This window comes from Rhinolophus sinicus, chromosome 1 (genome assembly GCF_057876585.1).
Source record: "Rhinolophus sinicus isolate RSI-liver-muscle chromosome 1, RSI-T2T, whole genome shotgun sequence".
Classification (NCBI taxonomy): Eukaryota; Metazoa; Chordata; class Mammalia; order Chiroptera; family Rhinolophidae; genus Rhinolophus; species Rhinolophus sinicus.
In genome coordinates, this window is record NC_142501.1 from 10936245 (window position 1) to 10961617 (window position 25373).

At 48.1% G+C, this 25373-nt stretch overlaps 1 protein-coding gene across 2 annotated transcripts; it reads left to right on the forward strand.

Annotated features, from left to right (window-relative positions):
* The first annotated feature begins 5826 nt into the window (after window positions 1-5826).
* On the forward strand, window positions 5827-17240 carry ANKRD54 (ankyrin repeat domain 54). Of its 2 annotated transcripts, XM_019753010.3 has the most exons (9): window positions 5827-6043; window positions 6169-6967; window positions 8380-8427; window positions 12619-12717; window positions 14584-14655; window positions 15143-15190; window positions 15264-15388; window positions 15599-15706; window positions 16082-17240. In XM_019753010.3, the coding sequence occupies exons 2-9, from the start codon at window positions 6364-6366 to the stop codon at window positions 16154-16156; spliced, it is 1179 nt and encodes a 392-aa protein (XP_019608569.2). In that variant the 5' UTR covers window positions 5827-6043; window positions 6169-6363; the 3' UTR covers window positions 16157-17240. The 2 variants fall into 2 exon arrangements, with proteins under 2 accessions (XP_019608569.2, XP_074182483.1); XM_074326382.2 differs by lacking the exon at window positions 5827-6043 and having other exon boundaries at window positions 6539-6967; window positions 12624-12717.
* Window positions 17241-25373: the final 8133 nt, after the last annotated feature.

Below are 25373 nucleotides of genomic sequence, written 5' to 3' on the forward strand. Positions count from 1 at the left end.
CTGGCGAACTCCCTTCTCAGGTTTTTGCTTTGCGTTCCCTCTGCACTTCACCAAGAGGTGGTAACATCGCGGAACTAAAGCTTAGTCTTTAGGGCCCCTCCACTCCCTGGGACTCTTCTATGGATCGAGAAGGATGCCCAACAATTTGCTCCCATGATCCTATGTTTTTGTAAAATTTGCAAAATACTGTTTTTACTGCAATCACTTAAAACCCGCTTTCTTACGATTTCCCCTTGTGTTTAGAGGCATTTGGGATCCAGGTAGAGGAAATCCAGTTGGGAACATTTGCGTTTAGTAGAATATATCTATGTGATACTCTTCCGTGTATAGTTAAGTTATTGCTGGCCTTCCGTGTGTAAGGTATACCAAACACTGTCATCAGTGAGTGTCCTCAAGGAAAGGAGTATGTATGTAAGGTTAACTCAGGGAACTAGAAAGCTTGAAATCACCTGAAATCTTACAGTTCATATAGAACAAAAATTTGATACAGGTTGCTCCCAACTCGGATAACAATTCACAAAATGACCATGACATTACTAAAAAGGAATTGTTAAGTCAGAAGTTTTTCTAAATTATCAATCATAAAAAACTCAGATCTAATATGCTAGAGGTAAGACTAAATTATCTCTCCATTCTTGTTATGGAAAATGTCACAAAATTGTTGTCACATAAAGAGGTAATCAAAGCATATTCAGCCTAAAAGAGAAAAAAATAGTATGGAGGTGTTTAAGAAAATTAGCAAATACGTTTCTTTTCTGGATTTTGTGATGTGTATGCTATTTGTCAGCTTTTAAAAATTACAAATTTGTAATTGCATGATTTCTTCCGTAATTTGTATTGTAATGCTTTGTTCTAAATAAGTACTGTCTTTCCTACCTAGTTTTGGTTTTGTAATTGTCTATTCTTCATGTAAGCTTCAGTCACCTGAAACTCGGACCACCTTGTTTATAACCATCTAACATACATTTTATTTGTTTACTTATGACTTTCTACCTCTTCCAGAAAGTGCACTCTAACTTAGAGAATAGTACAGACTCTGAGAGAAACTTCCTCCCTGGCTACTCTTTTCTCCCTTTCCTCTGTTGATTCCTCATCTCTCCAGTCACTAAATGGTGGCCTGCCCCTTCTCTCTGGATTTGGTCTCTTTTCTACCTTCACTCCCAGATGGCTTATCCAGCCCAATAGGTTTAAATATTCTCCATATGTTGTTGACTCCCTACATATTTATCTCCATCCCAGACCCCACCCCTGAAGTGGGCTCAGTGGCCCACGTGAGTACCTACCTGGATGTCTAATAGTCACCTCAAACTTAACAAGCCCAAACTGAGCTTCTCTGATTTCCTGCCTCAACCTTGTTCCTTCACAGTTTTCCCATCTTAGATAAGGGCAACTTCATTCTTTCATATGCTCAGGTCAAAGCCTTCAGAACCACCCTTGACTTGACTTTCTCACACCACATGTTTGAACCATCTGCATTTTTTTGGCTCTACCTTCAAAATATTCCAGACTGTCTATTCACCATGTTCTATCATTCTTGTCCCAGCCTCCATCATCTCATTGTTATTGTAATAGCTACCTCACTCTTCCTGCTTCCCATTCTCAATCCATATTTGTAGAATTACATTTGAATTGAAACAGGCCATTATTTGGCAGCACATTAAGTCCGCTTAGAAATGCAACTTTGATGTGGAAGCAGCTGGAACCCCATCACAGACTGTGAAGCTTCCAATCACAGGGTGTTTGATTTTGCAAGGCTCCCTTGCTAATGGAAAAGCAGTACTTCAAAGGGAATGAATCTGCCGACGGACCAAAGCTCCTGGAATTTTACCTGGGAGAGTTGTTAAGAGAATTGAGCAGCTGAAAACCTGCCATGATTCTCTTGATCTTCTTTTGCCTGGGATTTGAGACAGGAAATTCTCTGACTCAGAAAAGTCATTAGTTATATTTTACAGTCTGCCTGGGCTCTCAGGTGGGTTCCTTTCAACCTCCATTTTCCAAGAACCTTGTATTTGTTTATAATTCACGTATTGTCTTGTTTATTTCACTCTCCGGAGCATGCTTTCACAAGACCCTGCCCAGCACCCTTTACTGCAGTAATATGTGAGCCCTGGGAGAGCAGTAACTCCGTTTACAAATGAGGATTAGAAGCATCCTTAAGGGTTGGTTTTCTGGTACAGGAGTTCACTAGATAGAAAACAAAACAGTGAAGTGGCAGGCTTTTTCCTGATTGCATGTTAAGTTGTATTCCTTCTTTCACCACAGACATCGAAGACTATTGTTCTTGCCCACAAGTAAATATTCACTTTTCTGAAAACACAGGGCTCTCTCTATATAGCCTAAAAGAACAATTCTCAAATTGTTAAAAATATAATTGTCACATTCTATATCTTGATTGGAGTGGTTGTTACATGAGTGTATACATTTGTCAAAAATCATCAACCTGGTACACTTAAAATGTGGGGATTTTACTGTATGTAATTTATACCTCAATAAATCTTGATTTTAATATTATAAGTCAATGACAAATAGCCAACTAAAAAATGTGGAACTTACATGATGACAAAAGATTAATACCCTTAAGAAATTAAAAACATAATTCTCATACCAATAAACAGAGCTTATTTAATTGTTAATGAAAGAACCAACAATATGACACAGCTGATTTGAAAACAATTTGAGAACAGTTAATGGGCAAAGGAATGCTGAAATATGATCAAGTTAAAGCCAAACTTCCTTCATGCCCGGCAGGGTAATAAAATAGTAACCTTTGGGGTTGGGTATATTCTCCATTGGACATACAAAAATGACTGCACCTTATCAGTTTCCTACAAGTTAACCTCTAACTTTACAGAATTATAAAACATCACTGTGTCCTAATTGATTGTTAGTCAAAGTTAAATTTCCCCAGAGGCAGGTGTCCCTCATGTGGGTTTGTTAGAAATTCTCTAGCATATTAAAAAGTCACACAATCAACACATGTCATATTTTCAGATACTAGATAATTTCCCTCCACACGTTTTTATTATTCCACATTTGATAAAGACAAGATGTATAATAATTTCCTATTAAATCTACCTAAGAAAAACAATACGACAAGTATGACAATAAATGGCAATTGCCTTTTGGTAGGTAACATAGTGGCGGGGACCGTGACAAATCAGAACACCATGCCCCATCCCAAGGGAAAAGTTGCTATGCAGCTCCAGCCAACTGTTGTCATGTGGGAGAGCTGGTCCTGTATTGCCATATCTTTCCATTTTTAGGAGAATCTGATAGAAAGTTTTATGTGAAAGCTGTCAATAGTTACATGTTGGCAACACGTTCAAATTGGTCTAAAATACTGTGAAGGCCAACAGGATGCGGGAAGAATGAAAAGAAAACCAACTTACTGAATCTGGTCTGAGTCAATGTCATTATCTGACCTAGAATAACACCTTCTTATGGGAAAACAGGCCCAAAGAAAGGAAACACTTACCTCCAAATCACAAGGTGCGTTTGGCGTGGACAGAACTTAGAACCCAGGTCCCTGGATTCCCAGGCTTTTCCCACGAGGTAAACATTATAGGTATTTTCTTTGTCTCCCACTAAGTGTTTCATGTTTCATGTGCTGACTGATGAAATATAAATGGCTGTGTATGAATGCCTACAGTACCCTTAGGTCAAGTTCAAGCCAGTGTAATGTGCCCACTGTTGTGTAGGATTTGCGTGGGCCCTAGCCTGCATCCTACCCTTATTTATACTAATAACAATAGCTACCATGTTTTGAGCCTAATTCTGTGCCAAGCTCTGTGCTAGGTACTTATGTCACATCATTTAGTCCTTTGATAACCGCATGATGTAGGTATTACTATTACCTCCATGTTGCAGATGAGGAAACTGAAGCTCAGAAAGATAAAGTCACTAACTCAAAACCATGGCCCCACATACTTATGGCTCCAAAGTTGATAGTCTTAACCCCTGGGCTAGACTATCTTGACTCATTCATTCATTTGTTCATTCAATCAGTCAGTCAGTCAGTCAGTCAGTCAGTCAGTCAGTCAGTCAGTCAAATATCTACAATGTGCTGGTGCCAGTTGCCGGGCCAGGCATTATGGGGTAATACGACTTCGTAGACCCGAGTGCCAGTCTAAAACCTTGAGGCTGAGGCTAACTGGGTCCACATTCAGCCCACATCCTGTTCTTCTAACTCAAAATAACAAGTGGTTCTTGAAACACACAAAGTTGGTTTAAAAATTATATGTAACAACCACCTCTAGATGTTTAGGAAGCCTGTTCAAATTAAAAATTTGTGACAATGCAAACATATTAGTAGACCAGATTTCTTGAAAACCAGACCCCCTGCTAGGAGGAAGACAATGGTCTTGACTGCTAGGATAAAGGGTTTGGACTTTTCCTTAGCTCCATGGGCAGGCAGATCCTAGAGATGTGAAGAAAATTGTCCTTTGGGCAGTATGTGCACCTTGGATTCTACAGAGACTGGAGGGATAAAGACTAATTTGGAGGTTATTACATGGGGAAAAAAAGAAGGAATGAATAGTAGTTACTTCAGGGTACATTCAGCAGGAGTGAGGTATAAATGTCCCTTAAACTCTCTGGAGCCAGGTTTCCAGTATGCTCTTCGTTAAAGAAAGCAGTGTGATGGAAAGAGAGGGCTTTTCTGAGTTCAAATCCCAGTTCTTCAATTTTCTACCCCTATACCATTGGACAATTGATGTAACATCTCAGGACCTCAATTTCCTTATTTTTAAAAGGGGGTATAATAATATCTACCTTCTAAGGCTCTTGTGAGAGAGGACTAAATGGTATAATATATATCAAGCACTCAGCAAATGATACATGTTCAATATTTTATTTCTTTCCTCTGTTTCCTTCTAGCTACAAATAGAGTTGGCATATGTCCTTATAGGATATGGGTCAAAGAAGTTTAAATAACATTTTTCTCCATACAGTATAGTGGTAAAGTAAACCTCACAATGCTGTTCTGACAGCACTACAAATTCTGAAAGTGCTTTTCACTGTCAGAGAAAGATTACATTTTAACTGGGTTGAACCGAGAGGGAAGAACACAAGCCCTCATCCCAAGAGAGCTGAGTTTTCATGAACAAGTCCCTTATCTCTCTGGTTTCAGCTCCTCATCTGTAAAATAGAGATGGTCCTCCTTGCCCACCTTATAGAAGTTTTTGTGGGGTATGTCCAACAAACTCAAAAAAAGACTGGAGGCTTTAGCAGGAAATAAATGATTTTTTCAAGGGTCTTAGAGTTTGCAAACTTGGAACAGAGCTAGGCAAAAACCCATAAGTGTTCCAAAGAAGAAAGAAAAGCTAAGCGTTCTTAGAGTAAAAAGTACATTCTTGAGAATTATCAGTTATGCATTCTTAGTCCTAGGATTGATTGGTCTAGAAAGGTTATCAGTCAGAGGTCAGGCAGTCTGGATAATGGATGTCAGGTGGTCTGGTTATGCGAGTCCTTGTGTGCCTGTGTGTGTGTGTGTGTGTGGGGGGGGGGGTTGGATAATCAATCAGAGGGTCATCTGGAGGTCTGGTGTATGTCCAGATGTATAGCCAGGCATTGACACGGGACTGGAACGTTTAAAAAGTTGTTACTAGGCTAGTTAGAACAAGAATAGTCTTTCTTCAAGCCTCAACCTTCACAATGTTAATAATTTTTAGCAGCTTGGTTAAAGTGACTTCATTTTATATATTCCTTCTTTCCTCAGGTACAGGGTTGTGAACCTTCTTACGAAACAGTGCACCACCCAGTTGCACTGTTGCTGAGCTCATCGTTATCCGCCTGCGGAACATTTCTGTTTCCGGCTCTGACTTCTCCCATGACTGTGAACATCTCAGCGGGAATGAAGTCTGATCCTACGTCCAGAACTTAATACAGAGAATTACCTGGCTCAGTGACTGGCTCTCGGACTGAAGCATCGCTCTGGTGTAACTACGTTGAATTAAAATTCTTTGTATATCAGTGATCAACTCCGGGGTTACCGAGAGAACCCTGAATAAAGGGATCTAGCGCATCTAGAAGCTATTACTTCTTGGTTAGTGGTGATAGCCCCAGATTTTAACGTATTATCATTTTCCTACTTACACTATGCAATTGTGGAAAGTTCTTTTTTTTACGTTCATTGATTTAAAATATATCTATATTTCTCTTTCCCTACAGTTTGTCTTCTTGACTTTCCTTCGTGAGCGGCTGCAGATCATCTTAATGTGATTGGTTAAAGCATCTGCCCGTTACCTTTCCCATGGACCGACGGAGGAAATGGAAAAAAAAAGTCTTAAATTCAGCTGTTTTATTGGCTCCGTTGTAGGGACGTACGGCGGAGCCGTGGACTCTTCAAATTTATGACTGGCTCTTATGTCCGTCAGTCACGCAGCCGGAAACCAATTCTATTGCCCGAACTATACCCGGTTGGCGGGAAGGGGGAGGGGTTCGGCTGGAAGGGTTTTCATTGGTTCGGAGCCCTTCCGCTCGCGACCGGAGCCCGCCCCTCTCTCGGTTGCCGTGGTTGCAGGCTGGGGCCCGCCCGCTCACCCGCTGACAGCGAGGCTTAGGGCGGAGGGAAGTTGGTCGGTTGGTCGGTCGGGAACGAGGCTTCCGCGGCCTGGCTCGCGCAGAGTTGTTGCCATGGCAGCCGCCGCCGGGGGCGCGGACAACGAGCCGCGCTCTGGCCGCTCGAGCTCCGACGGCGAGTGCGCGGTGGCGCCGGAGCCGCTGACTGGCCCCGAGGGCCTCTTCTCCTTCGCAGATTTCGGGTCTGCGCTGGGCGGCGGCGCGGACCTCCCGGGCCTCCCGGGCCGGGCGTCCGGCGGGGCCCAGTCCCCTCTGCGCTACCTCCATGTCTTGTGGCAGCAGGACTCGGAGCCCCGCGATGAGCTATGCTGTAAGATCCCCGCCACCCGGCTGAGGCGCGCCGCCAGGCCCCACCGCCGGCTTGGGCCCACCGGCAAGGAGGTGCACGGTGAGGAGCGCGCGGGAGGCGTGGCTGACTCCCCGCCAGGAATCCAGCCCCTGACCTCTCCCCGAGCCCCCTCATTCTGGAGTCCTCGGACGTCCGATCTAAGGGCCCAGAGTCTCCTTTCAGCCGTAATAATTATAGCGGCTAAGCACCATGAACGTTAAAAAAAAAAAAGTACATAAAAAAGTAAAGTCTTCCTGCTCAGAACCAGTCACTCTAGGCTTTTCACACTTGGTTATTCCTGAATAGAAACTTGTCATGACTCTAGGTGTTTATTAGTAGATAATACGATGGAGTACTGGGGAATACTTTTATTATCTGAGAGGGAGGTCAGCCACATCCTACCGATACGTTTTAATGCACAGACCTGGATTGGACTCCTCTACCTCATTTCCACCTTGGGCAAACTATAGAGCCTTTCCGCCTTAGCTTTCTCACCCGTAAAATTAGCACAATACCTGCTTTACTGGGATGTTGCGAGAGTTAAGTAAGGTAATGCGTGTATAGCTATTAATCTGCTTTTGTGTGCCAAACACTGTTGCGTGATATGTAAGAATTTTTAATCCTCACGATAACTCATTGAGATCCAGATACTTCCTGGTTTATGGAAGAGGAAACTGAAGCTCAGAGAAATTGTCTAGCTCCAAGTCACATAGCTAGAAAGTGCTGATATTAGAACCCAGGTCTGCCAGACTCAAACTCCTACTCTGGTATGTCTACTGGATTGTGTTTTACAATTTACTGTGATTCTACCCGTATCTTAATAGTGTTATAAAGATTCAATGAGAATTTAAGAGTGCCGTATAAACCATAAAGTACTCTATGAATGTAAGGAACCGTTATGTATCTGAGTTGTCCTTTTTGACCATTTCTCTGATGACAAAGACATTGCTTTCTATTAGCCTCTAAACTGAAGGTAGTGTCATTGTAGGAGAGAAATGTTTCTGCTTAGGAATTACCAAATTGAAGTAAGTCATTTGGGCCTGGCCTGTCTTGGAGAATGTGAGATTACCTGTGTACGTTCACAGAGAGCTTCCATGTAAACGTCTCATTTTGTCTTTGCAACGACTGGAGGCTGTCAGAACAGAGCTCAACCTTGTTTTGGGGCTGATGGACCTGAGGCCAGAAAGGTTAACTAACTTGCTCAAGTCACCCAGCTGCGACAAGTGGCAGAACCAGTATCTGGCTCCAAAGACCTTGGAGGATTTGCTGCAGAATATGGCTTTTGCACTAGTTGTGCCACATTTCAAGTTTCTCCTTGTTCCCACGGTGGTGTTACTTGTATCCTGGCACCTTTCTTTCCCTTTAGATGTTATTGTGGCTGAATGGTGGGTTAACTGGGAAACCATCCGCTTTCTGCTTCACCATGGCTGTTGTCGTTTTCTTTAACTGGGACTCTCTCACTCTCCTCACAGCTCTGAAAAGGCTGAGGGACTCGGCTAATGCCAACGACGTGGAAACAGGTGAGTGTACAACGCGGAGCCAGCTCCATGGGCTGGTTAGGGAAGGAAAAATCCAGGTGCCAATCCCTGGGCAGATAGTGCTTGAATTCAGCTAACCTGTGGCCCAGGCTCACTGCAGTCCTCGCATAACTGCAATCATCCTGCAGACGATAAATCTGGCTTAGGTGCTCACTCTTCTTCCCATGTTTCCTGTCACCCCAAACTTCCTGGTGTCATAGTGTTTATTACCCTGTGGGTTCCCTGATGGTGGGGACTGTGTCTGCTTGTGTACCCCTGATACCCAGCAGCCGAGTGGGAACTTTTGGAAACTTCTGGTTAATGGGAATGAACCGTCAGTTTTAGCTGCCAGGAGAGCCACTGTCTGCACAGAGCCACCACCTTCAACTGTTCACTGAGGCTTTTGAGTCACCGGTTCTTGAACTTGTTTTTAAGCAGAACACCTGGAAGGCAGGGGAGGGGCTTCTTATAGGACACCACTCTGTTTTTGTTTCTGCTCTCCAGCGTTCACTAGGGGAAAGGGCAGTAGCAGGATCAAAGGACAAGGTATAGGAAAACAGTTTTAATTTTATCCACTGACTTAATTCCTTCTGCGAATCAGGGAAAAGTGGGATATCATTTTCTATGGCCGCTGTAACAATTACCACAAACAGTGGTATAAAACAACACAAATTTATTATTATGCAGTTCCGTAGGCCCGAAGTCCAACACAAGTTGCACCGGGCTGAAATGAAGGTGTCTGCAGGGCCGTATTTCTCTCCAGAGGCTCGAGGGCAGAATCTGTTTCCCTACCTTTTCCAGCTTCCGGAGGCCACCCATATTCCTTAACTTGTCATCTCTCTCCAACTGCAAAGTGCAATAGTGGACTGAGTTGTCACACTGCCATCTCCCTGGGTCTCACCGCAGGAAAAGATTCTCTAATTTTTAAGGACTGGTATGATTAAATTGGGCCTGAATCATCCAGGATAATCTTCCTGGTTCAAGGTCCCTAACCTTAATCACATCTGCAAAGTCCGTTTTGGGCATGTAAGGCAACATAGCCATAAATTCTGGGGTTTAGGGCACGGCATCTTTGGGGGCAGTTATTCTGCCTACCTCAAGTGGACGTCATTCTGTTTTGGTGGTGGGACCCTATGGTCGACAGATAAAATGTGAGTATAGATTGAGGGCCATGTGATAGGAGAGCAGGTGTGGAGAGGAGATTGTTTACCTTAGGAGCTGGGGTGTCACACCATGGGCTTTGACGTGGTTCCCTTAACCCTGGAATAGCATAGTGAGCAGTCCTGGAAACCGGAGGGCTTCTCAGCTCTCTTCACTTTGGTCTCTTTCCCGTGAACTTTAACATTTTGGAATATTTGGGCAGCAAGCTAGATAGTTTTTTAAGGAAAACAGGTAAGTGTTCTCTTTTTAATATCTCTAGTGTGTGACCAGAGAATATTTTAATTATACTTCCCTTTCACCAAAGGTCTAATTCATCTTAATCAGGTGTTCACATGGTAGTTTTATTATTTTGATAGAAAGGCTGTAATTTTCTATTCAGAGCCTCTAACACACCCATCTTCAAATATAAATGGCTCTTAGATTTATTAGGCTCTTGCAGGACGGTGATGGTGAAACCGGCTGTAGGATTAGCCTCTTCACTCCTTTCATGTTTAGTATTTTGTTTTCTTTTTCTGCATGCTTATTGTTTTTTTGGTATATTTTAGCAATTACAGTGGACATAAAATTTATACCCTGCTATTGTTAAATTACAAGTACTTTTCTATGAATTCATAAATCATTTAAAATATTTTAAATATGACCTGAAACTAATAAAAAATAAAATAAATATATATATATTTTTTTTATTAAATTTATTGAGGTGACAATTGTTAGTAAAATTACATAGATTTCAGGTGTACAATTCTGTATTACATCATCTATAAATCCCATTGTGTGTTCATCACCCAGAGTCAGTTCTCCTTCCATCACCATATATTCGATCCCCCTTACCCTCATCTCCCACCCCCCACCCCCCACCCCCCTTACCCTCTGGCAACCACCAAACTATTGTCTGTGTCTATGAGTTTCTGTTTCTCATTTGTTTGTCTTGTTCTTTTGTTGTTTTGGTTTATATACCACATATCAGTGAAATCACATGGTTCTCTGCTAAATATTTTAAATATGGAAATAATGTATGCATTTTAAATGTTTTGGAAATTAGAGAAATATACAAGAAAAATATCCATAATGTCAGCAAAGGAACTAATCTCTGTTAAAGTTTTGGTGAATATCCTTCTAGTCCTTTTTCTTATGCAGAGGAATTTTCTTTATGGGCTTGCAAACTGCCGTATACACAGTTTTGTAGCCTGCATAATTTTTTGTGTCATAAACATTTTTTATAGTCTTTACAACCATTTTTTCAAAATGGCACCGTCAGTTTTTTCCTATTTACAGAATGTATACACGACTGTATGATTTTTTTCTAAAGCTTATAAAGTAAAAAGCAAAAACCACTTTATAATTCCATTTCTCAGTTATAACCACAATTTTTAATGGATGCAACCTATACCTTCAACAGGACAAAGCAAGAATGATTTAGTCGGTCATATATTTGCATGTTGGTTTTTCATTTTTAAGATGATTTCCCAGGTATGGATTATCCCAAGGGTATGCATATTTTGATGGCTTCTGATAGGTGTTGCTAAAGTGCTTTCCAGAAAGACTATAACTGCACAAATCACAAAGTAGAACTGGCTATTGTAGCTTGTTTCTTTGATCCTAGCTATCTTTTGGTGAATGCACCGATGAACACTGAGGTGGCCTGACACTTATTTCTCCTCCACTCTCATGAGCCTTTTCCTTCCTTCATTTATTCAGTTAGTCAGCAACATTCATTGAGCAGGACAAGTAATATCTTGGTCCAAAGCATTAAGATAAACCAAACAGAAAACGTGCAATATGATTGAAGAAGAACAATGTAAAGTGATACCATTTCCAAGACAAACCCCGCTGAAAAACTGAACTTAAGTGATTAGAGGTGTAAGTTCTGGAGCCAGCAAAGCCTGGCTTTGTACCCGGTTTGGCCTCGTCTCAGCTGGGTGAGCGTGGCTTGGGCACGCCACATGATCTCTCTGAGCTGGAGTCCGCTGTCTGTAAAATGGACGTGACACCTTGCTGGGTGGCCAAGGGCTTCGCAGTCAGGTACCTGATTCCTGGCGGGTGCTGACTGTACAGCAGCAATCACTCTAAAATAGCATAGCATGTTACTAACAGGGTAGCAGGACGAACAGGGCACTAAGGAGATGCGGGAGAGGGAGTGGCTGACTCAGCTTGAGGAGACAGGAAAGCTTCACAGAGGAGACATCTGGGCTTTGTCTGGAGTGACTCAAGTCCTTGAGAGGTTTTCTGTCCTCGAAAACCTTTAAAAACCTCTCAAGGTTTTCTGGGACAGAAACCTCTAAAATGATGTTTGCTCTAAAATGATGTTTGGCAGCAATTTCTCCATTTCCGCTGGACATGTACATGTAATACATAATGTCTCACATTTTGTAATGGCTTCGTATTTTTCAAGGAAGTAATTTCACATCCATTATTCTCATTACGGCAGCTCTGGAGATTGGCAGGACAAAGATTATTCCCCTTTACTGGTGAATTGGGGTCCAAAACCAGGCTTTCCTACACCCAGCCAGCTCTTTCCACTACCCCGTGCTATTGGCAATGTACCCCTTTATTTTTTGCTTGGCTTAGCCCAGGATTTAGTCTCTGTGGCTCCAGAACCTGCGTTCTGCCCACTTTAAAAGGCTGCCTCCTGGGAGCAAAGTAATCATCTGCCAACAGCTTGGGCAGCTGTGTCCAGCTGGAGTGGCTGTGTATCCAAACTCAGGTAGAGGGATGGGGCCGAAGTCTCTGCTGGGGATTTCTGTGACTCTAGAATTCCTGACAGAAGGCCAGGATCCTTCTATGATGTTCTATCAGTGGGTATGTGGTTTGAGCACCCAGAAACCGAAGCCCTCAGTTGTGTCCTCAAGAGAACAAGTCCCTTGTCACGGCTGTCCCCGTGAGGCAAGCATCCAGGAGGGCCTGGCTCTCCCATGCATTATCAATGCCTTGCCTGGAAGGACCCCTGAGCAACCCTGTCCATCCCCTGGGGACTGCAGCTTAGCTAACACTGTCACTCTCCCCCCCTGCTTCCCTCTGTCTTGGTGGTGTCAGTGCAGCAGCTGCTGGAAGATGGCGCGGATCCCTGTGCAGCCGATGACAAGGGACGCACAGCTCTGCACTTCGCCTCCTGCAATGGCAATGACCAGATTGGTGAGTTCTGGAGGAGGAGGAGGGGGCGGGGCTGGGCAAGGAGCCTCTCTCCAGAGGCGCTGGGGGAAGATCTGCTGTCTGCACAGCCAAGGGGTGCTGGACGTAAGGAAGAGCCAGCAGGGCGGTGCACGGCCCTCTCACTCCTTTAGCCTGTAGAACGGGCACTGCCAGCCTGGGGAAGAAGTAAACCTGGGGAAAGACTATGGTTGCTCCAAGGTCGGCGCCAGTCCTTTAAGACATTCAGGCCACATTTACTCAGTGCCAAGGGCAGCAGCGGGACAGCCTATTTTTTTTGAGTCTTTTTTCGGTGTAGTATAACTTAATAAACAGTGAAGTTTCAGTATGTATACACCAGTGTAACCACCATGCGGATCAAGACAATATCTTCAGCCCCACACAGCCGGACTCTGCCCTGCCCAGTCCGTACCCTCAGGAGGACCTTGTTCACCATAGAGTAGATTTGCCCATTTTTGAATTTTACATAAACGGAAGCATAGAATATGCACTCTTTTGTATCTTGACTTTCACTCAAAATGATATCCTTGAGATTCATTGCTGAATGTTGTGTTTGAATGTTGTTTGTTCTTTCTTATTGCTGGATAGTATTTCGTTGTGTGCTGCACACGATTCTCCCATTCTACTACAGATGGACTGTTCTGTTGTTTCCAGGTTTGAGCTATTAGGAATAAAGTTGCTGTGAACATTCTTATACACGTGGCTTGGTGGATATAAGCACTTACCTATGTTAGATATAAACCCAGGAGTGGAATTGTTGGGTCACTGGGTCCATACACATTGAGCTTTAATAGGTGCTGCCAAACTTCTTCCAAGGTGGTTGTACCAATATACGCTCCCATCGGCAACGTAAGAGAGGTCCACATAGTTCCACATCCTTGCCAATGCTTGGTATTGCCTCCTTTTAATTTTATTATAGCTATTCAGTGGTGTCCTAATGTGGTTTAGTTTGCATTTCTCTGACAGCAAGTTGAGCACATCTTCATGTATTCATTGGCCATTTTTATATCCTCTGTTGTAGAATATCTGTTCAGGTTTTTTTGTCCTTTTTTTTTTTTTTTTAACAAGTTGCTTATCTTTTTCTTATTGATTTGTAGAAATTCTTTCTCTGTTATGGTTACAAATCATTTATCAAATATAAATGACTTACCTTTTCTGAGTTTGCCTTCTGATTGGTGTCTTTTGATAAATACAAGTTCTTCATTTTAATGAATTTATCAGTCTTGTCTAAGGTTAGCAGTTTTATGACCTATTTAAGAAACCTGTGCCTAGCCCAAGGTCATGAAGATATTCTCCTGGTTTCTTCTACAAGCCTGACTGAGCTTTCACATTGAGGTCTGTGGCCCCTCTTGAATTAGTTTCTGTATATGGTGTAAAGCTCAGTCTGGCTCCCAGTAGGAGTTAGTTTGCTGGCACTTCCATCTGGGTAATAGATGAGCCCCGGTGATACCACAGCCCACCCTTGAGGTGGCCCAGAGTCGCAAGGAGGGGAAGCTAAGCATCATCTATTGGCCTAATTCCCACCATGGTGCTTGGCTGTGAAAGGAGCAGACAATGCCCTTAAGAACCTTCGCTGGTGGTCACTGCTGTTGGAAGCACTTTCTTTAACCCTTAGAATCTCAGTCCTGTAACACGTGTATAGGCCAGGAGGCCCTCCCAGAATCCTCAGGGCCTGGCCCTCACAGTCCTGCACGTGACCCCTGTGAGTGAGTGAGTGAAACAATGTAGGGAACTGTGTTTGGTTTCAGTGTCCACATTCTGAGTGAGTTTCTTTAGCTAGGTTAGGGGTGGTGGTTAGGATCCAGTCCATAGAAACTTCTGACAGCCACTCTCGTGTTCTCCTGTTTCCAGTGCAGCTGCTGCTGGACCACGGGGCTGATCCCAACCAGCGAGATGGGCTGGGAAACACACCACTGCACCTGGGTAAGTGCCTGAGAAGCTGCCAAAATGCCCTTCCCATAGCACAGACACGCTCCTTTGATGGAGAGCCTGGGGTCCTGCGGGTCCCCAGCAGGATCTCCTGTCATCTCAAGAGCCCGAGCCCCCAGGGCTGCACCCGCCCAGTCCGTGTCCCATGGGCTTCCCCATTGGTCACTACTTGGCTATATCCTGAACTGGCCCCGCAGCAGCTCTGCTAGGGAAGGTGCGACCTGCAGCTGGGTCCTGCCCTGTGGCTGACTCACACCATGGGTCATGGTGAGGCAGGCCCCATCTCCAAGCCTCAGTTTCCCCAGCGGTGCAGGAAGGGAGCTGGACTCGATTGCTGAGTCCTACCCAGTTGCTGCCTTGATGGTGCCCTCTCAGGAGGCATGACCTGTCGTAGGCACACTTGGAGACACAGCCCTGCTCCCTCCAGCGGGCACACGGGGCTAAGCCCTGTTCTTCTCAAGTCCCCGTTCTTTTTCCCCAGCGGCCTGCACCAACCATGTCCCTGTCATCACCACACTGCTACGAGGAGGTATGTGGTCCCTCCCCTGTCCCCCCTCTTGCCCCCTCACCCCCAGCATGCTCACCCCTGCCTGCTCCCAAAGGGGCCCGAGTAGACGCCCTGGACCGAGCCGGCCGCACGCCGCTGCACCTGGCCAAGTCGAAGCTGAACATCCTGCAGGAAGGCCACTCGCAGTGCCTGGAGGCGGTACGGCTGGAAGTGAAGCAGGTGAGTGCCCCTCGTGCTGAGCCCATGGCATTGAACAAGCACCGGGCAGGTGCTGCCCTCACCACAGACACCCCGCCTCCAGCACCAGGGCTCCTGGGTCACTTACACTCACCCCAGTTGGCACCTGTGCCACCGGGCCTCTTAGCAGCAGTATCAGGCCTCATGTACCTGCTAGCTGGGACCCCCCAGCTCAGTGCACCCTGGTTTCAGATCATCCAGATGCTGAGAGAGTACTTGGAGCGCCTGGGGCGGCACGAGCAGCGGGAACGGCTGGATGACCTGTGCACGCGCCTCCAGATGACAAGCACCAGAGAGCAGGTGAGCCGCCGCCGCAGGGCCAGACCCAGGGCCTGGCCGCAGCCGCAGGGCCAGTCTGTTCCTGCTCTGAGGCAGCCAGACCCTCATCGTAGAAAGAGGCCATGGCTATGGGTTGTAGCTCACTGTGGACCTCAGAGCCTCTGCCCACTTCCTTTGAAGTTGCTCATGGCCCTTCTCTCTGGGGCATTCTGAGACCATCAGGTGTCAAGAATTGACACTTGGACACCTATTCCCTAGTCACAGTGAAGCCACCACATCCCCTAGAAGAGAGAGAATGTCTGCCCACCAGGCTTTGGAATTGGGAAGGAGACCCAGGGGCCGAGGCACCTGGGCCTGTCCTGGCACCCATGACAGAGCCTTACTTTTGTCCTGCAGGTGGATGAGGTGACCGACCTCCTGGCCAGCTTCACCTCCCTCAGCTTGCAGATGCAGAACATGGAGAAGAGGTAGCAAGAGGGGCTCCCTGCCCTCCTGCCCCACCCCTGCCCTCCCTGCCCACCTGCTGTCTCATTACAAAGAAAAGCCTGATGCCCAGGACTATGGAGCTGCACGTGTCTGGGAGGCCCTCGACCCGCCCCCAGAGGCCAGAGATGCTCTTCCACCAACCTCAGAGCCGTTCCCAGCCATGGTTTCCAGCGTCTCTGTGGGCTGGGACTATAGCTCCCAGCTTCTTCCTCTGACTCCCATCGCAACGCAGCCACACCTCAGCTCTGGCCCACACGTGCTGTTGTAGCAGGCCTCACTTGTCCCATGGCCTCCCTGGCACGCTTAGCAGGCCCCAGACCCTTTCTGTGTCCCTTCCCGAACATGGGCTTGTTGCAGCCGCAAGGGGTGGACTTTGGGCAGGCATCCTCAAGCCTAGAGGGCTTCTTGGCTGGCCTGCAACTCTCACCAGCACTTAGATTTAGACTTGGCACCTGACTTGCAAGGAGACACCGCAGTGAGTTTCTCTGGTTGGCAGGGGAGGGTTGGTGTTGGTGAAGCTCAGACCTTAGAAATACAAAGTTAGGAAGGACCCTGCTGAACCCAAAGCTGAAAGCCCCCAACCCTTTTTCTCCCAATCACTGAAACACCAGGAGGGCATTGCAGTCCTGTAGCCTCGCCGGGGTAGGCTGAATAGTGTCCCCAAGATGTCCGTGTTCTAATCCCAGGAACCTGTGGACGTGACTACATGGCAAAAGGGACTTTGCAGGTATAGTAAGTTAAAGGATCTTTGGACAAGGCGATTATCATGGATGATCCAGGCGGGCCTGATGTGATCACAAGGATCCTCGTAAGAGGGAAGTAGGAGATCAGAGAGGCAGTAGGAGATACGGTGACAGAAGCAAGAAGTTGGAGTAATGCGAGGAAGGGGTCACAAGCCAAGGAATGCAGGCAGCCTCCAGAAACTAGAAAAGGCAAGGAAATGGATTCTCCCTTCAGATTCCAGAAGAAGCCAGCACTGCTGACACCTTGACTTTTGCCCAATCAGACTGATTTTAGAATTCTGACCGTCCAAACTATAAGAGAATAAATTTGTGTTTTAAGCCACTAAGTCTGTGGTAATTTGTTGCAGCATCAGCAGTAAACTAATACACTAGAGAGGGCTCAAAACTCACTGGAAAGAAGGTATCCACTCCCACCCCTGCAGGAGCAGACATTCCCTTTGTTGTGGGCCTGGATGCACAAAAGGCAGGGCTCGTCCTGACGGGAGGGTGCTGCCTGGCCTGGCCCTCCCCAAGGAGGCGTCTGTCTGCAGAGTAAAGGCAGACTTATTCGAGGTCATCAGTCATGTCCACTCGCTCTGCTCCACTTCCCCTCACCAAATTGGAATCCTGGCTACTTTTCAGAGGGGAGCTTGTCCCCAGATCCCAACTGGATCTGAATTAAACTTATGAAAACCAGCTGTTCCTCAGACCCTGAAAGAAAAAGGGTCTCCCTTTCGGTATGAGATACAGGCCCAGGCTGCCTCCAGGATCCTGTAAGGGGGGAAGCTGGAAAGCCCACCAGGTCTGCAGGGTTGAGGAAGGGAAGGGCAGAGGTAGCAATAAAGTGTTTCCAGGGAACTTGAGCTGCTGCTGTTGTGTGTGAGGTGGCTGCCGGCTGGCTGTGTGTGGGGTGAGGAACGGAGTGAGTGAGGTGAGGAATGGGGTGAGCAAGTGGGAAAGGTGCAGTGGGTGGGTGGCTTTTCTCCCTTTCTGTCCATGTTATTAACCCTGCCCACTTGGGCCCAGGAGGCAAGTTTGAGCTCGCTCTCCTACAGGGGCTGTGCTGGCGCTTGGAGCCTGGACACAGCCCCCCTTAGCCCATGGCCCCAAGGGTGGGCTGGTCAGGGAAGAGTCCGGGGCAGTGGGGAGCCAGGGGCGAAAGGGAGTGGGCCCCTTCTCTTGAAACCAGCGTCTCTGAGCCTCTGCCCACCATGCCCCCAGGGCCAGGGCCCATCATCCTGGAGAGAGTTGAGGTAAGGTTTCTCAACCTCAGGTCTAAGGAGTTCAATTAATGGGCCCTTAAAGAGGTATGAACCCCTGAAATGATGTAAGATTTTGTGCAGAGAGTGCATGTGTTTGTGAGAAAAGGGTGCATAGCTTTCATTCTCAGGAGGGTCCACACACAAAAGGTTAGGAACTCTTGCTGTAGAACTTAGGGAGCAGATAGGTGAGGGGCCTGCCAAGGGCATCCTGGGCACTGCCTGGGCCCTTCTGGGACCCGTTATCCGAAGGGCAGGCTGCTTTACATTGGTAGGCTGACAGGTGGTGGCTTGCTCGGACTTTGTGAAGCTGCCTTGAGATGATTGCACGTTTCCAGGATGGCCCGGCACGGAAACTCTGGCTCAGTTCTAACAAGCCCTTGGCCTGGATTGACCTGTCCCCACCTGGGTCCTTCATCCTGGTGGTGCCTTATCCAGCCACTCCTGGCCCTGTAGCCATGTAACCATGAGAACAGACTGCTGGGGCAAGTGAATGGGACACTGTCAACTCTCCCCGGCCATGTAGACAGTGAACAAAGGGTGTGACAGATGAAGGTGGCTTGTACAGGCCAGTCATCAAACACTTGCCAACAAGGCAGCAGCCAGCCAATCTGCCTCATCTCATTTCCAGCCAGGATTTACCCTGTAATCCCATATCTGTCTGAAGAGCCAGCCAGTTCAAGACACTGGAGTGAGTCAGAAAACACACTAGTGGGCCCTGAGCTGGCTGGGCTGGGCGGGGGGCAGGAGGGAGAATCAGCAGAGGATGCCTGCCTGGGAGTTAGTTCTGTTACTGGGATAGTGAGGGGGGCGGGGGCGGGGGGGGGTTGCAGGAAGCAACAATCCACATCTGTTGATTTCACTTTCTGGGGAGGGTCCTTTGCATTATATCTCACATTTGTTCGTGTTAGAAACTATAAATTAACAGTCATATTGTCTAGAAACATTAAACAGAATTTTTTTCCATTTGTACATGGGTAATGCACTGTATTAAATATGTAAGGTCTTATCTTACATGGGTTTGATTACAGAAACTAATAAAGTATTCTCTAAATTAAAAAAGAGGGAGAGAGAAACTTTCTGTGCATGAGGCAATGGTCCAGGTGGGAACACAGCAGTGAACGAGAGGACAAAATCCTTGTCATGGCCCATGGCAAATGGTGGGAAGTGCTTGGAGAAGACACAAGTGCTCACAACCGTCCTGTGAGACAACTGGCCTTGCTGCTGCCTTTGCTAGGTGAGCAAATGCAGGTTGCCAGGATGACCCCACCAGGTAGCTGGGCTGGAACCTGGACCCACCTCCAAGCTCATGCAGTTTCCACCAGGCCTGAAATTAGAGCCATCTCAGAAGCAGTTTCCTAAAGCGAGGGCGGCAACATTTGTTGATTTCTTACTATATGCTGGCAGGCCCTTCATACAAACTCTTTGATTTAGTGGTTGCAATAAAATGTTAGGGAGCCAATGTTATTGCTCCCACTATTTTATAGATGCAGAGACTTGAGGCTCAAAGAAAGTTGCTTGAGGTCAGGTGCGTGGGACCCAGCCCAGGTCAAGTGTAATCTCTGCCCAGGTTTCCAAAGTGCCAGTGTCCCCAGTGCCCCTGGGACCCAGTTGGTAGGAACCGACGGGCCTTACTGAGTGGGTCTCTCTCTCCGTGACCAGCTTCAGGTGCGGGAGGGTCTGGCCTTTTCCCCACTTAGCACAGCATATAACGTGCATGCACATGGTCACTGGGGAGCAGAGAGGGGCCAGCACTAGGCAATGGGTTTGAGCTGAGTCTGGAGTGGTCCTTAATGACCTCTGGTGGCTGCCTCCACTATTACAGGCCTTCCGAGGTGGTCCGAAAGCTCGCAATGGGACCAGGAGGGTGACAGACTGGCAAGAGAGGGAGGTGGGACCAGTTTGCAGAGGTTCTGAGGTCTGAAGATCTGCCCTGGTGGCAGAAACCAGGTGAGGCAGGCTGTCACCTCCACCTGGAGATCAGATGTGTCCTTACCCAGAGCAGGCACCATGAGCTCTGAGAGAAAAGCCCTCTGGGAGAAAATTTCTTTCCCCACAAGGGCTGCCTGCTGCCCAAACTGCTTTAGATGCTGAGCCCAAGTCACGGTTAGAAGGTCAAGAAACTGGACCGATTCCTGGGCAATCCCAACAAAGTCCCTGGCTCCCCTCAGCTATGGGGCCCAAAGGGAATTACCACCGAAACCCCCTGATGCTGGCTTGCCAGCTGACACGAGGTCTCCGTCCCTGCAGAGAGAGATGGTCAGCTCATTTTACAGATGAGGAAACAAGCTCAGGGAAGCAAAGGAGTCCTGCCCAACACCGCAGACGAGGGACCAGAGTGTTCTCTTGTCCCTATGGCTGGCCCAAGCCAACCTGGTGACTCTCCCACTTTGGAAGCCTGGAAGAATGGCACGTGCTATAGAAGCACATGGTGGTCAGCACGCCCAGGGGGCAGAGGTGGGTGAGTCCGCACTTCCTCAGTTGGATTGTGAGAGTTTTGATGGAGACCAAGATCTGCCTGGGGGAGCCCTTGAAAAATCACCTATGGCTGGCAGCAGCCAGTGAGCGATGTGACACGGTTTGCCTCCAGTGGGGCCTGGCTCAGACAGAACTCACATCTGCAGGTGGCTGAGGCACAGGACGTCAGAGCTAGGAAGTGCAGGAGCCAGGATTCCAACTTGACTTAGAATCCACGTCTTGACCCCTGCACGATGCCACCTCTGAGTTGACCTGGCAGTCCACCAATGAGCAGGCCAGCGCCCTCCCCTGCACCACCACCTCCAAGCTGGCACCTTCCCGTCCCCTCCCCATCACCCTTCCTCCTGCTTCAGTCTCACCCCTCCACAGAGCCTGGGCCACTGGAACTAAGCAGATGCCTCAATAAATCAGTCTAGTACTCTTACACCAGAAACAATCCCAGCCTGCACAGCCTGGCCCTCTGGCCTCAGGCCATCTTGGATCCAGCTGACAGCTTGCAAATGAGCCCAGCATCGGGCTGAGGAACTGGTGTTCATTAATAGGAAACCTCAGGTACTTAATTGGTATGGATGTCCCCAGGTACACACCTCGAAGTTGATAGATGAAGCTGAGTCTGCCAGCCTTAGGCAGGGAGAGGGGTTGGTGAGTGCTGCCATGCCAACGCCCTCACCTCACCCGCCCTCCCCAGGGCTGAGTTTTAGTTCCTCTCTCCCCTTCAACTAACTCCTTCTTGCCTTTCTCTTCCCCAAAGACCATGAAACCAAATCAGACAAACCTGAGCCGAAGACCCCAGCTCTGTTTCTGGCTAGCTCTGTGGTCTTGGACAAGTTACTTAATCTCTCTGAGTTTCAGTTCCTTCATCTCCAAACTTGAAAGCAGATGAGACACAACACACCTTCCAGGCCAAGCACAAGGCCTGAAAGGTGGTAGGTGCCCAGTGCACCAGTGCCCTCTGGACACCACTCACCATGTCCCACAAGCCCCTTAGTCTCAACATGTTCCAACCAAGCTCAACATCTTCCCCCTCAAACCTGACCCCCGTCACCCCCAATAGCCCAAGACAGAAGTCTGGGGTGTCATCTGGGATCTCTCTCCTCCCCCAACAATGTTCAATCACCAAGTCCCGACAACTGTACCTCCTAAGTGGCTATCCCATCTGCCCACGTCTCCTCACGTCTCCCCACTGCTGGCGTCTCGGATATCTTCATCTCCGGGTTCCCACACCAGCCTCCTAACGCTTCTCCCTCCTCAGGAAAACCTGCCTTGCAGCCGGAAAGAGTTCCCTGAAGAGTAAATCTGATCAGGTTGTTCTTTTATTTAAAACCTTTCAGTGGCTCCCCATTGCCCTCAGGACAAAGTACAGTCTCAATTTCAGACTGAAATCCAGAATCCTTCGTGAATGCCCCCACCTCTCCCACCCCATTCCTGCCGGCGCTCCCGTGTGCCCCATTCCAGGCCGCCCCACGCCTGACTCCAGGCAGCCCATGCCCGTGTTCTATGTCTCCCTCCCCCATCTGAGCTGATTTCCTTCCACTCCAGACTTGGCCCACCAGCTCTTCCAGAAGTCTTCTCTGTCTCTCCAAGCTGGCTGACGGCCCTCTCCTGGGCTCCCACAATCCCCGGTGCCTCTTTCTTTCCTGCAGGAGAACCCTGTACCTACTAGGTGCTCAGGCATGAATGCTACAGGCCCATCCCTAAGAGGTTTGCACAAATGGGAAGTGGGGTTCCTTCCCGGGCCCCCCAGGTTGCCCCAGCCCAGCCTGAGACCTTGCAGGGGATTCAGGTCAAGTGAGTTCTTCTGGGCCCCGAGGGCAGCAGCCAGGGCTCATGCAGCCTCTACTCCAGGCCCCGTTGCCGCCTCTGGCCCTACAGGACTCACAGCTCTCTTCTAAGCAAAGTACAGTAAGTTCTCACCTCACCTTGTCAATAGGTGCTATGACTTTAAGCAAAATGACATATAATGAAACCAGTTTTATATAGACTAATTGATGTAAACAAGTTAAGTTCCTACGGCATGTCATCAACGTTATAATGAACGAAATGACATTGAGCAAAACGACTTTATTCGAGGACCTGCTGCATTAACGACCATCTGCTCTTCCAAGCATTTCATTAGCCCCCTGAAGCAGACCCAGGAGCTTCTGGGGCCAAGCCCAAGCTCAGCAGTAGGCCATCGATCTTCCTGCCAAATCCATAACAAAACTCATTTCCCAGCCCCAGGCCAGGCCCTTGGCGGTGGCTTTCCCGGCCAAGGGCTCACAGAGCAGCCTCTGGATTGGGCTCCTCGCTGCCAGCCTGGCACCTCCAACACAGCGTCTACACAGCAACTCCGGCGGCTTTCTGACCACATGTCTGATGGGGCCCCTCCCCTCCTGAAAACCTTCAGTGGTATCACCACCTGCCTGAAGGAGGAAGTCCCTGCTTTCCAGCTGGCTTAGGGGGCCCTCGTGACCTCAACCGCACCTCCCCTCGCAGCCTGCTTCAGCAGTGTGAGCCCACGCACGTATCGCTCCTACCCTACCTGTCTTGGCACAGGCTATTGCCCCATCTGGCAGGCCCTTCCCACCTTTTTCCAGGAAAATGCATATTAAATGTTACCTCCTCTGAGATGCCTGCTTGGACCGCCCAGGAAGGCAGGAGTGTCCTCCTCTGTGCCCTTTCCAAACTGTGTGCTTTTCTGTGATGGTCCCATCACACGGTGCTGTCCTTTCTTCTTTCAGTGTTTGGCTCTCCTTGTAGACTGAGAGCTCCTGAAAGGGAGAGACCAGGTCAAACTCATGCCATCTCTGTCTTCCCAGCAAGGCCTAGCTTAGGGCAGGCACTCAAATGTTGGGGGTGGGGGTGGGGGGAGAGGTAAAGGAAAGAACGAAGGGAAGTGTCATATCTCTCCTTCCCTGGCACCTCTGTGCTCATGTATCCAATATCTGCTGTGTGCCTACCCTGGGCCAGGCTGTACTGTCCTCCATTAATCAGGGCCTCCGGGCTTCTTTATCTTTCCTGCAGGAGACAGTGGAGGCCATCTTGGATCCAGCTGGCAGTTTGCAATTGAGCCTGACATGAGAGCTGAGGAACTGATATTCATTAATAGGAAAACGCTGGTTCTTAATTGGTATTGATGGGCTAGAGAGACCTGCTTTGTAGGAAGATGAAGTAGGAGGCCTGGGAGCCCAGCCAGAAGTCTGGGCTGTACAACTGTCCCTCTACCAGGTGAGCAGAGACCCAGGTCTCTATGGAGGGATTCCACTGACCAACCCTCTCCCCGGGACCTGGGGTTTCATGCAGGTTCGAACTCTGGCTCTGCTACTCCCTGGCTGGGTGAGCTTGTCTCCTGCCCATCCTAGAGGGAGGGAGGCCGTTCCGAGTCAATCACCTATCTGTGCCCACAGAGGCGACTGTGGCAGAACATAAGCCAACCCCAGGAGATTTTGTTCTCTTCTGCTTTACAGGCACTCACCGTTGTTGTGCAGAGAAATTTATCAAATGCTCTTAGATGTTTTCTCAATGCTGCCTGGGCTGCTGTGAGAGCCATCCCTGGAGCCCAGTTAGGATCTCAGCTCTGCCGTGAATTTGCCACGTGTTTCTGGTCAAGCTACCTCACCTCCTTGAGGCTCAGCTTTTGAATGGAAGTAATATTCCTTGCTTGCCAGTGTTGGCATGAGGCCCAGATGAGCCAGTGGAGGTGTGAGTGAGGACACAGGGAGACAGAGGCCACGCTGGGTGCTGTGGAAGCGGGCAGCATCGCACCCCCTGCCCTCTGGGAAACACTGGCACTGCTGCAGCCTGAGTCAGTCATGGAAACCTTGGCAGACGTGGGAGAAAGAACACTGGCCCAGGTGTCAGGCCCCTGTGGTGGGCCCTTGTAGCAGTTGCTTCCCCCAGCTGGGTCTCAGCTTCCCCCTGTGCAGGGTGACTGCCATTCTGATCCCTGGGTCTGTGGCAGGTGGCAGGCAATGATGAGGACTCAGCAGTTGCCTATTGTCAGGAAAGGGCCTTCTCAGGGCGCTGGCAAGGCATGGAGGCCAAAAGGTCTCAGCCAGAAGCTGATAAACATTATTGGTGTGTGGTGAGGAAGGGAGGGAAGTAGGTAGCTCTGCAACCGCTGAGACTGATTTATTGGTTAATTAGGAGGTTTCCACAGCCACAGCGTACCCCAGCTGTGTACAGGAACAGGGAGGGAGGGGCCACAGGGCAGCCAGGGCTGCTGGGAGGCCAGCTGGGGCTCGAGTGTGGCTCAATGTTTCTCTTGAGCCAGGAGCACCAAATGGTTGAGGACTGATGCAAGGGGCTTGGGCCAGGCCTAGGATTGGAAGCCCATCGGAACCCACTGCCCTAAGTACCTGAACAGAACTTTCCTACGGGACCTGGGAGCCCTCTGAGGTTGCCAGGGCATTCAGCTGGGTGTGGTAGCAGTGGGTTTGGGGAAGAGGGCTGATGCAGAATCAGGAAGAACCAAGACAAACCTTGGAAACCATGGAAACAGAGTAGAGGCCCCAGAGATGGAGAAGGAGGTTCCACTGAGTAGAAAAAGTTATACAGCAGTGGGTTTGAATCCAGTGTCTGCCAAACACTAGTTACCAGACCTTCAGCAAATCACTAAACTCTGATTCTTGATTGATTTCTTCATCTGTAAAATGGAACAAATTAGATTGAACTTGCAAAGCTGTTTCTGATAATTAGATTTAAGAATGTAGCTCTGCATAAAATACATAATAAATGCTTAATAAATATCTGCTATATTAGCTG

What these genes read in the sequence shown, in the direction of transcription:
- ANKRD54 (XM_019753010.3), top strand. Translation starts at nt 6,364, where the DNA reads ATGTCCGTCAGTCACGCAGCCGGAAACCAATTCTATTGCCCGAACTAT. An exon ending in CACCGGCAAGGAGGTGCACG is followed by an intron (nt 6,968 to 8,379) that starts GTGAGGAGCGCG and finishes CTCTCCTCACAG; the next exon opens with CTCTGAAAAGGCTGAGGGAC. An exon ending in TGACAAGCACCAGAGAGCAG is followed by an intron (nt 15,707 to 16,081) that starts GTGAGCCGCCGC and finishes TTTGTCCTGCAG; the next exon opens with GTGGATGAGGTGACCGACCT.